General features: G+C 38.5%; 1 protein-coding gene across 1 annotated transcript in view; it reads right to left on the reverse strand.

The window, feature by feature from the left end:
• CCDC80 (coiled-coil domain containing 80) overlaps positions 1-13,048 on the reverse strand; it is a 39,038-nt gene that overhangs the window by 9,165 nt on the left and 16,825 nt on the right. Inside the window, 2 exon segments of the mRNA XM_021007125.2 lie at positions 992-1,140; positions 4,258-4,394. Of these exon segments, the coding sequence (XP_020862784.1) occupies positions 992-1,140; positions 4,258-4,394 (286 nt within the window).

Raw genomic sequence — 13,048 nt, forward strand, 5'->3', positions numbered from 1 at the left:
GGATTTTTCTCTCTTTTGTTTCTGGTAGGTAGAGAATCAGTATAGTCATAAATATTTCCTCTTCTCTCTAGACTCCTGAGAGGCCAAGATCTATTTTCCATTTTTTTCCCTTTTAATATTGCCTTATTTTTCAGGACATTAGATAGAGAAAGTAACATTTTCTCTTTTTTTTGGCCACCAGTGAAACTTTAGGTTAAGTGGCACCTTGAAAGTCATATCAGTTTTTAGTCTAATGTCATCTTCTTTGTAGGAATGCATGTTTCTCTGCATCTTTACAGCTATTCATTTTTTTTAAATTATATTCTCAATTTATAGAAGTCATTTGGATAGATTTGTACAATTGCATTGAAGTAGATATTTCCTGAAAGCTTAAAACTACACTCAGACATTTGGGACACCTTGTATACTTAGCAGGCATCTCAAGTTTTCCCAAATTTGTATTTCTTGTGACTTGGGTATCCAAATAGAAGTGGCATGATGTAATGAAAAGAAGTCCCAGCTCTATCCTTTACTAGCAATGTGACCTTAGATAAGTTGTTTCTCATCTTTAGGCCTCAATTTTCTTCTCTGTCAAATGTGGGGGTTAGACTACTAGATGATCTCTAAATTACCTTCCAACTCTACTATTCTGAGATCTTTTGAGTCAATTCATGTTCAAGGAAAGTCAGTCACATGTACTCTGTAAGGACCAGGAAGGAGAGAAATCACTGATTCAAGATCTCAAAGTCAGCAGTGCAACCACAAGTCCAATCCAATAATCCTCATTATCAGTGCCTTTTCCAATTAACAAGAGGAAAAAAATGACATTCTCAGCTGACAGTTTGCTGTATAATTCTTAGAAATCACATTGCTCTCTTGGAAAGGATAAAGACTTTACAAATCTATGAGCATCTGTTTGTTGTTTTTTATTTCAGTACTTTGGTGTAATCATGTAAGGTGATTTAAAGTCAAATCAAACCCAGCCACTCCTGAGGGTCAAAAGGACGTGTACCTAGATAGGAAGTTCTCCAGTGACTGCTTCTTGTCCTCCTTGCAGACAATGCCCTCCTTCTTCTGCCTTTCCATATCTTTGATTCGAGACTGGAAAGTGTCAATCAAATCAAAAATAGACTTCATTGCTATGGGAACCTCGTAGTATTGCTGTTTAAGAAAGAAAAACAAAAAGACAATTATAGACCCAAACGTCCAGCTATCCATTAAGACAGCTTTTCTCCAACTGGGCACTGGAGCTGCAACCCCCAATCTGCCTAGGGCAGCATAATTTCTGAATACAGTCATGGAAACTGAAATACTGGGGCTCATCCATTTAACTAATTCTCCCACACAGTAGTGCTTTCTCTCTTTTTGAGGTCCTAAATGTATGAAACACCACGACTTACACTTTCAAGGGTCTTTCGGGTTTGCAGAACTCCTTTCACTGTAAAGTCACCCACCTACCTCCAAAGTGCTTCACTATGAATGTATCCCAGTTTCACTTCCCCTGCCTTTGAGGCCAAGCTGTTTCTCATGCACTTTACAACAGAAAAAGAAGTGAGGAGCACCATATTTAATACAGAAAAGTGAATGAAATTACTCAGCTGAGTCTACCCATGGTAATAAACCTGTGTAAAGAAACTTCTCAGTCTATCAGAAGGGTGGTGAGGAAGAGAAAGAAATAGGCGCTGGAAGAAGAGGGACAGAGAAACTGTTCTTGCAACATAGGAAAAGCTAAATCTGCTGGAAAATATGACTCAGGATCAATGAAAGAAATAGGCCAAAGGCTTACAGCTTAGGTTGGAGTCTTATGCTTCAGAATACATTCTTCAATAAGAAAGTCAGAAAGCACCGGGCATGGCAAATAGCAAATGATATAAGGAAACATGAACTCAGATATATTTAACAGACAAAAAGAAACTGATTACAGACATAGTAGACATACTGGAATCATCTGTCTGTGAATACTCAGATCATCAGTTGGTCACGGCAGAGGTCAAAATAAACACCAGATTGGAAGAAAGAATAAAGGTGAGGAAAAAGGGATTGTGTGTGATTCAGGAGTTCTTTATTGACCTTTTATGGATAAACTAATGACTGAAAATGAGGAAATGAATAAAAATGATGATACTATCATTATTTCCTACAGAATTTTAATCAGAAACCAAAATAGCCCAGAAATCATGTTATCCAGCAAACAGTCAGTCTCTTTGCTAAATGAATAAAAAGAATAAGAAAATATAATACTACATTAGAGTGAGATGGGCAGCGAGGTAGCGCAGTGGACAGAGTGTCAGGCTTGAAGTCAGGAAGACTCATCTCTCTGAGTTCAAATCTGGCCTCAGACCCTTACTAGCTATATGACCTGGGGCAAGTCACTTAACCCTGTTTGCCTCAGTTTCCTCATTTGTAAAATAAACTGGAGAATGGAATGGCAAACCACTACAGTATCTTTGCCAAAAAACAAAAACAAAAAAACAAATGGAGTCACCAAGTTGGACACAACTGAAGACTACTGAACAACAACAGCAATTACAGTGAAAACTTGTTTGTAAAACACCATGGAGGAAGAAGGCAGAAGATTAGGAAATCGTGAAAAACAGCTGAGGGAAAAAAGAACCTACCAAGAGCTTAAGGTGAGATCCCCCTAACCGAGAGGTCAACAAACAGATATGACATAGAACAAATCCACTGGTATTTTGATAGTGATTTACTTTGTTAGTAATAATAGTGAAATCACTCCACTTAACACCTTAATATCGGATATACGATGCTTATCTAGTAGCAACAACACTTTATAAAATTCAGTCAAGGAGAGAGGGTGATCCTGACCAAGTGCCTACAGAAGAAACCATTGGAGGCAAAATAATGTTAAAAATACTCAGAGTATCTCAGATGAAGTTTTTTTTTTTCATTGAAAAATACCATCATAGCGCTTTTATCACCAAAAGGCAACTGGGAAAATGTGAATGACTATCAAGCTATATGCCTGTTCCCTCATCCCTAAAAAATATTTATGAGAATTATCTATGCATGTATTTAATAGGAAGAGATATGACACAATCATGTCTGGAGAATTCAGATGGGACTTCATTTATTTCTTCCTATATATCTATTCCTCCTGAGTTCCTAGGCCCCATTTCTTAAGAAACTTAGAGCTATAGAGCAGTCAACAGGAGTGAATTTAAGTATTTTACCTGGTTGAACTATATAGAAGTTTGAGGATGGGAAATATTGATGTAGAGAGTGATCAGAAGGTAGTGTGGTGCTGTGCATTTAACAGTTTATAGAATCGTAAGATATTGGAGCTAGAAAGGATCTTAGGCTAGTGGTTTTAACATAAGAAATGATGGTTACTGAATGTGTGCAGTCATGTATGGATAAAAAAGAATGAGCTAGCTCTTGGAAACTCCCTCCAGGGTCAGAACTCTAAAAGCTAGCTGAAAAGAAGCAATTATCATTATGATAGTGACCTATGTCGTTCTGTCCCTACTATGCCTTGGCATATGGCTAAGGCAGATCTACAAAAACTGAAGAGTGGCAGCCAATGGGAATGCAGAAGAATCCAATTCTTGCCAACATCAGGGAAATTTTTCTTCAGTAAGTGAAATAAAGCTAAATAAAGTGCCACTTTCTGGCATCTAACGAGCTTACCTGAGGCTGATTCTTGTTCTATGAACAACCAAAGCTGCCTGAATTTGGGCCAAAATTAGACAGCCTAATTATTTTCTGGAAGCTTATAACTTTCCCATTGCTTCCTTTACTATTTCAGCCCTTACTGCCTCTGCATACCAACAAGGCACCAGCTGTAGAGGATGCCTCTCTATCCAGAGCCAAAGAGCTGCCTCCATTAGTGACTCCTGGTTTCCATGGTGTTGACAATACATTTCTCTGTTGCATCTTAAAACTGAAGTCAACTCAACTGTTTCCCTTCAACATTTTGTTAAGTGATCCTACTCATAATTATTTGTCCTCCTCCTCCTCTTCTTCCTCCACAGTGTTTTATAAGTAAGTTTGCATTTTCAACCATTAGTTTTATAAAAGGTAATCTAGTCCCACATACCTTTGATACAAATGAGAATAGTCAAAATTTTTTGACTTTTGAAAGTCAAAAAAATGGCAAGGATCAGAACATTAGATCAGAACATTAAAACAGAAACAGCAAATGTATAGGACATCAAGTGGAGAATAAGACATATACATTTCAGTCAAAGGAAACCATTTGCAGAAAAAAATCTGAATCATCATACTAGGGAATGGCACCTTAGCTCACAAAGTCCCTACCTTGACTCTCATGTCAACATCAGTTAGCACCATGAAGAAATCATTGTAGGTCATTCCATACTCCTTCCTCAGTTCACTGATGAGATGCTGATCTACTAAGTCTTCATCATCTAGCACCTTCATGGGTTTCTCATTATCTTAAAGGAGATAAAATATGAATGAGTATGGGGTAGGTGGCACGTAGGTGGCTTAGTGAATAGAAAGCTGGGCCTGAAGTCAGGAAGAGCTGAGTTAAAATAGAGCCTCAGACACTACTAGCTGTGTGACCCTGGGCAAGTCATTTAACTTCTGTTTGCCTTAATCCACTGGAGAAAGATATGGCAAACAAAAGTTAACACCTTACATTTTTAAAGTCCAAGGACAGATACCGTGAATAGAGAACTGCTCCTGGAGTCAAGAATACCTAAGTTCAAATCTGACCTCAGGCACTTACTAGCTACATGACCTTGGAAAGGTCACTTAAACTTCTGTTTGCCTCAGTTTCCCCAACTCTAAAATGAAGATCATAATAGCACCTATCATCTAGGGTTGTTGTGAGAATGAAATGAGAAAATATTTGTAAAGTGTTTAGCACAGCCTAACACCTATTAGGTACTATAATGAAGCTTATTTCTTTCCCTTCCCCCTTCCCATCACTCATTCACTATTGAGGTGACCTAGGGCAAGTAACTGAACCTCTCTGAGCCTCAGTTTTTCATCTGTTGAACTACGGAAAACACAGCAACACAATCATCCAAGACAATCCCAAAGGACTAATGATCCACCTCCAGAGAAAGAAATGATACTGATTGAAGCATGCTGTTCTTCACTTTGTTTCTTTCATTTTTTTCTCTTTCAAGTCTTCTTGTACAAAATGACTACTATGGAAATTTTCACATCAGTGCACATGTATAACCTATATCTGATTGCTTGTCATCTCAGGGAGAGGGGAGAGGAGGATGGGAGGGAGGGATAGAATTTGGAACTCAAAACTTTAAATAAAAATGTCTAAAACATTGGAAAAAATAGAACATTGCCTACTTTTTAGTGTTGTTCTGAGGGACAAATAAAAAAACACATTTGCAAACTGCAAAGCACTAAATAAAAATAATGTTTCTCAGTTACTTTGTGTGCTGATGGCAAAACTTAACAAATCTTGCCTTGAGTCCTGCTTAGTGAGAATACTGTTCTTAGTTTCCAAGTTCACCATATCTTGGCCATCTAGATAGCCAAATTTTGAATTAAAGCCAGAGCCAGGACCTGGCTCCATATAACACCACTCCTTCCAAGTATTAAGATTTCCCAGAATCAACTTTTTACAGGCCCTACCTGTTTATATTACCTCTATCATTACAAATGGGGTCCATTAGAGAGAGCGATAAGAAGCTCAGTTCCATGATCTGGTCTTTCCTTCCAGCCAAAAACTTGGCTAAGAGATTTTGACCAAACCAAAGACATGGTAAATTCTTCTCTCCCAGGCTCTGGAGAGAATCATGGGCCAAAATGAATATTCGTGATAAAGTAGCAAAAGCTGTCAAAGAAAAACAATGGAAATATTGACCAATACTATAGCTAGGTTATTGGGTAGTACTACAATCATGGTAGAAAAGCTGAGAACTTGACCAAATACGGTGTTAGGTTGTTCTTGTGTCTATCTTGGGACAGCTCCTGCCTCCAGCTGCCAGCTCCTGCCAAAAAAAAATTGGTCCTGTCTTTAATTTTATTTAAATGAATGCCAGGTGAAAGAGAGGTCTGCTTCAGTCTGAAAACATATCCAGAAATTTGGGTCATGTATTTGAAATTTTATCCAAGAGCATCCGTAACTCTCCCGTCTCTAGCATGGATTATATATTTTGACTATACATATATACATGCATGCATGCATACATACATACATACACGCACACACATATACACACATACACACATACATATATATACAATGTTCCAACTTTTATCCTGTTCAATTTGATATTGACCACAGTACTAGCCCATTTTGTGGTGTTTTAGCCATTCTATGGTCTCTCTGGGAGACTGGGATGGAAAAAATACATTACATTCTGGGCAGTCTTGTACATGAGAGTGGCAAGTAGGGTTTTTTTGGCCACAGGTCTTTTCTTGTCATATTCCTCTTTAGAAATCTATTGATGGCTAGGGATCCCTTCTCATAATGTTTTAAATGCATAAATTAAAACACATAGAATTACAATGAAAATATTGAAATAAAGATCAATTTTTTTCCAATCCAAGTACATGGGCCTGCTGAAATCTATTCACAGACCCCTTGGTGATAGGGATGGACTGGGGGTGGGGGTAGAACTTCCACTTTGGAAGGGTAGCTTGGAAAAAGGGTAAGTGAATAAGAGACAAATGGTCATCCAAAGTTGCTTGAAAACTCCTTGTGAGAAGGCACTCACTGTCACCCAAAGCTATATATATAAATATGTATATGTGCATATAGGTATATATTTATGCATGTATAGGTATATGTATGCATATACATGTATAGAAAATGTATGCTACAGGTGTATATATATAAAACATACAAGTACATAATGTATAAACATATGTATACATACATACATGTATATACACATATTCATATACATACACATATGTGCATGTGTGCATGTATATGCACATGTGTGTGTATTTAAATGTCACTTTTGGACAGCTCTAATTTGTTAGAAAGTTTTTCCTTAGAGCAAAGCAAAACTAGCTTTTTTGCAACTTCCTTCTAATTTGACATTATGAGATAATGCAAAACAAATTTCACATCTCTTCTACATGACAATCCTTCATACATATGAAGACAGTTGTTCCTTTCCTCTATCTCTTCTTTTTCAGCCTAAATTCTCTCGGTTCCTTCAGTCAACCTTTAAATGGAATGATTTCAAGGTTCTTTACCATCATGGTCACCAGCCTCTGGGAATTCTCCACGTCCTGCCTAAATGTGGTGCTCAGAACTGCTCACGGTATACAGATGTGAATTGTAGATACAGCAGAACTATCAACCCCCTGCTTTCCATGCCTCTGTTAACACAATCTAAGAAAAGTTAGTTTTCTTTGCTGTCTTATGACACTCTTGAACTCTCACTGAGGTGAAGTCTACTAAAACTCCCAGACTATTTTCAAGTGAATTTCTGGCTTTACTATCTTGTGCCTGGTAAGTAGTTTTTTTTTGAACCCAAATCTAAATCTCTATATTTATGCCTATTAAATTCCACCTTATTAGATTTAGCCTATTGAGATCTGTCATCCAAAGGATTAGCAATCCTCCCTCCACCCTGCTTGCTTTGTATCATCTGCAAATGTGGTAACCATGTATCTATGCTTTTATGCAAGTCACTAATAAATCTGTTGAGCAGAAGTCTCTAAAGCACTCCATAAGAGACCTCTTTCTATGAAAGCATTGACCAATTATAACTTTTCAGACATAACTATTCAACCATTTCCAGATCCACAAAACCATGCCATGATTTAACTTGTATTTCTCACCTTGGCACCAAGAAAGGCATAAGAAACTTTGTCTGACACTTCGCTAAAATCCAGGTAAACCAGTTCTATACCATTTCCCTGATCTAATAGTCTAGTGACTGAGGGGGGGGAGGGGGAGAAGGAATTAGGGAGAGGGAGGGAGGGGGGAAGGGAGGGAGGGAGAGGGAGAGAGAGAGAGAGAGAGAGAGAGAGAGAGAGAGAGAGAGAGAGAGAGAGAGAGAGAGAGAATTAGTCTGACAGTGGCTCTCTATAGTCACTTCTTCCTTTTAAAGGTATATATTAAGCATCCCTTTAATAATAAAATATAGAATTTTTCCAGGTAAAGTAAAGGTCAATGTCCTCCAATTTCCGGACTCCGCTCTCTTCATTTTTAAAAATCAGAACAATGTTTGTCCTTCTCCAATCGTAAACCATCTATTTGATGCAATTCTCTGAAATCTTTCAAAGATGCAGTTCAGCAATCACATTAGCCAGGGCCTTTGACACCCTAGGTAGTAGTTGATCTTGGCCTGGTGACTTGAAGCCAACTAAGCATTTCCTTACTGTTTCCCTACTTATCTTGGATTTTAGCTTCTTATTAGCCCTTTTTGTTCTGTCCTTCCTAACCCAAGGGTCACTTTATTTAGCTAAGAAAAGAAATATGAAGAATTGAGCAATTAGATATTCCCTCCATCATCTATTACATTGTTCCAGCCACCCCAACAGCCTATCCTTTCTTTGATCTTTCTCTTTTCTGTGACAGAATTGAAAATACAAAAAAAAAAAAAACAAAACCAACTAACTTCTTGTTGTTCTTAGCCATGCTTGTTAGCCTTAGCTCATTAAGAGTTTTCATACGCCCAAATGTTATTCTGGGAGGACCATGCCACACTCATGTATTATATTATATCCATTAACCCTTGTATATATCTTTTTCCAAAAAAAAATCAAAACAAAACAAAACAAAGAACAAAAACAAAAAAACCCCCATAAGTTGGTCCATGATTTTCCCCCTTGTAGACATATCCATCTTCTTTCCTGGTTTTGCTTTTTCCTCAACATTTAAATTGGTTCTTTTTGTATCTTAAACATCCTTGTTTTTGAGAAATTCCCAGCTTTCCTTGATTGACTTCCCTTGTAGAATTTTAACTGTATAAGAAAGTATTTACTAGGTTGTAAAGTCTTTGAAGGCAGAGACAATCCCCCTCCCTCTTCTTCATCTTTGCATGTGGAAAGCACAACATGCATCCTGTGGATGTTTTTGGAATGATGCTCTTATCATCAGTGAACTGGTTCTGTTCTCACCTGTAGAGTACAGTTTCTATCTGTTTGCTTTACAAAAGAGAATACTTCCTGCTCCAATTTCTCTTATTGTATTAGATAGATATAATGGCTGTGTGGTTACATGGAGCAGAGAACAAAAGAAGCAGATGGCAGTCATTGGGGGCAACAGAGATAAGGGTGGGGTGGAGGCGAGGGGCATTTGTACGAATTGTTGTTTATTCGATTAGTCCTGTCCAAGTCTTTGTAACCTCATCTGAAGGTTTCTTGGCAAGGATGCTGGAGCGGGTTGTCTTTTCCTTCTCCAGCTCATTTTATAGATGAGGAAACTGAGGTAAACAGAGTTAAATGACTTGCCTAGAGTCACAAAACTAGCAAGTGTCTGAGGCCAAATTTGAATTCAGCTCCTCCTGACTCCAGGCCCAGCACGCCACCCATTGTGCCGACTAGCTGCTACAAATTGCCACCGTCTAATGACACAGACACAGCCCTTGCCCTGAGACATTTCCATCCCTAACCTTTGTAATACTATATACATACATTTATAACAACAAGAATAATAATGATCTCAAATATCCTTTCCAGCTCTAAACTCTGTGGTCTTCTAATCCCTCAAATTGAAAACTATTAAAATCAGAAGCTGAATAATAAATAGGAGTGCAATGGTTAAACTCCAGAAAACAGAGCATCTGGTAAGCACATACTCCTGACTTGAGCCACCTTGGAATGGCAGGGACAAGAGGCAGAGGACAATGGCAGTCAACTAAGAAGGTGAATCAGAAAGACTCATCTTCTTGAATTCAAATCTGGCATTGGACACTTACTAGCTGTGTGACCCTGGGCAAGTCACTTAACCTTGTTTGACTCAGTTCCTTCATCTATAAAATGAGATGGAGAAGGAAATGGCAAACCACTCCAGTATCTTTGCCAAGAAAACCCCAAATGGCATCACAAAGAGTTAGACATGACTGAAAAACAACTCAACAAGAAAGAATAATTAGTATGTGGTCAACCTGCTAAGTCTGCTTTTGAGAAAAAGTAACAAGAATCTATGCACTCTTATCTATCTCAGGTCCCTGATGGATTCAACTTTATAGAACTTTGACATAAAAAAGTCATCCAGGACAGAAAATATTGAGGTAAAGAAGAGGGCAGTTCCAGCTGCTATCTGCGAGAGTGATATAGCCTGTCATTCTCCCTTTTGCTACTTATAAGAAAAAACACTGCCTGTGGCTTTTTGTTTGTTTGTTTGTTTGCCCACACCTGGTTTAGGTACCTTTAGCATTCCTCTTCATACTTTCATTTTGCTCTCCACTTAAATCACATCCTCTACCTCCCTTTCTACATTCTACTGAAACTCTCCCTATCTCCTTCCTATAAACTGCCAAAGACCTTCTTTCCTTAAAAGATCCACTATGTTCTTGTTCTCAAAAACTGACCTGTTAGGTGTGATTATCACACACTTTTCATCTCCAAACTCAACAAACAATGAGAGTTTGGAAACAAACAAACAAATACCTTTATATTGCCAAAAAAGCACAGGGCTATTTTTTCCTTCTACTGAACAAACAGAGTTTGCAGCCAGCTACTTTTCCCTTGAGGAGACTTTCCCTTTAATTCTATTGTCTTGACACACACTCACATATTCTCCTCCAAGATTAGCATCTTTTAAATGCCATTGGCAGTGAAGAAATTCTTTCAAAGATTGGACTCTTTTAACCCCAACCTCATGCCTTAAAGGAACAGTTTCCAGGCTTCCCTGTACCACCCCAGCTGATATGCATCTGATGGGTTGGAACTTGCTCAAGCAAAATAACTCTCTCTCTCTCTCTCTCTCTCTGTCTCTCTCTCTCTCTCTCTCTCTCTCTCTCTCTCTCTCTTTCTGCCCCTTTCTCTCCACCTCTCTCTCTCTTTCTTCTCTGTCTCTCTCCCTCTCTTTCCTTTTCTCTGTCTGTCTCTCCCTCTCTCTCCTTCTCTCTCTTTCTCTGTGTCTCTGTGTGTATGTGTCTGTCTGTCTCTCTGTCTCTTTCTGTGTGTCTCTCTCTCCCCTCTCTTTCTCTGTCTGTCTCTGTCTCTCTCTCTCTGTCTCTCTCCCTGTCTTTCTCCATCTCTGTGTCTCTCTGACTCTCTTGTCTTTCTCTGGCCCTGCACATCTTAAGAAAGATAAATACCCTAGAACCTAGATGCTTAGCCACACGTTACCTAGATTCTGGCAGTCTCTTGAATGCACATGCTAGGGTGTGGTACCTCATGAGCACAGATGGCACTGGGATTGGATAAGGGCCTTTACTTCTGGGCCCACTTAAAATTTGGAAAAGTCTGAAAAAAGTGCCTGAAAAAAATTCTTAAATGGAAAATTAAAGCCATCTGATCAATTTCCAACTGAGTTTTGGTCAGGGCCAAAGTTTTGAGATTTTGGATGATGGTGCAAGCTGGTTCTTATTTTCCCATAGCTGTTCTGTCAGCTCTGGCTTAATAGTGTATACGTGGTAGGCTTTCCTTTCAAATCTGATGAGAAATGAGGAGATATAAAGGCACACAAGGACTTCAGAAAGGAAAAGAAAAAAGAGGTCCCCAAAAAAGCAGGCCTAGTATGTCATCCAAGGGAAGCAAACAACCAAATTACAGTGCCTGGCTCCCTATGTAGGAGAAATAAAACACAGGCGTCTATACGATTCACATTAGATCCAGATGTCCAGAAGGCGATAGAATTATGTTGTAAAATTGCCAGGCAACACAAAATACTTATAACATTTGGGAAGAGATAGATATCGAGATGGGAAAAAAGAATGGCCATCTAAAGGCCATCTTTAGGTAACAGACTTTTAAAAAAATACTTTATGGAATTGGTGGATAACAGATTTGACATTCTGGATCCCCCCGTCTTGGACAACTTCCATGATTACCTAGCACAATTCTCTACACTAGAGTATACTTCTCCTTCTTATCTAGTTAGATTTTATTGTGTAACTCACTGCCTAAATAACAGCCTAAAAGTTAGGGGGCAAGAAGTTTTGTTTTTGTCTATTTGTTTTTTACCTCAGCTTAGCCAACACCTGATTTCCTACCTTTTAAAAGAGAAATAATAATGCACCTTCCCTCACAGAACAAAAGCTGAGGTAAGAAATCCCACCAATTGCAAAGAACTTTGAAAATATAAATAGCCCACACTACAAGTACACCTTTCTTTAAAGACTTCCAAGTACTTCACAGCTATAATTTAATCCAGCCCCAGAGTGTGCCCTTCCTGACCAAGGCTGTACAATAAGCACAGAGAGAGCTGAAGAGGCAGCCAGATCCCAGGGATGGCAAGCCCCTGTTGTGTTTTACAACCCCTCCCCGTGAAAGGGGAAGAAGGACGTGCAGGTTGCTTCATAGATAAATGTGCCAACTTTTTCTTGGACAGTCCATTTTTCTATATATTTAGCATCAGTAATGTTTTTGATTGGACTGATAATAGAGAATGTTGATCTGTAAAGTATTATTCCTTTGTCCAAGGAGAAGTGTGGCATAGCACATTGAAATCTGGCTGTAAAGATCTGGGTTCAAGTCCAGACTTTGACGCATCCTGGTTGTGTGACTATGGGCCAGGTGCTTACTTCTCAGTGTCGTCAGGCAGCTCTCTAACATTCTAATTTGCAAGGCATTGATCTGCATGGGTAGAGACAGTTTCCTCACTGAGAATTCCCTATAGATACCCATGAAATCACAGTTCTAGGCAAAAAAAAAAAGTTCTGACTGTGGCAGTAGGAGGTAAATGATAACAATGAAGGAATGTGTACACATGACAGAATTTTGCCAAAAGTTTTTTTTTAAGTGCTTTAGAACTGTATTTAAAAAAAAACATTTTGAAGTGTAATGTTGAGTCCGTATCTGAAAAGTATCATGAGTATAGCCTACAGCCTTAACACTGAGTTTATTATTTGTCAGTCTTATAGGGATTATTAATATTAAAAAAAATTGCAAAGAACCTAATTCAGTCAAGGCCTTTCCTTTTCCAATAGCATCAAGCTCAGTCCACTCTATTTTTTCAGTTGCTTTTTCCTTTAGCCCA

This window comes from Phascolarctos cinereus, unplaced genomic scaffold, assembly GCF_003287225.1.
Source record: "Phascolarctos cinereus isolate Bilbo 61053 unplaced genomic scaffold, phaCin_HiC Scaffold_726;HRSCAF=1367, whole genome shotgun sequence".
NCBI lineage: Eukaryota > Metazoa > Chordata > Mammalia > Diprotodontia > Phascolarctidae > Phascolarctos > Phascolarctos cinereus.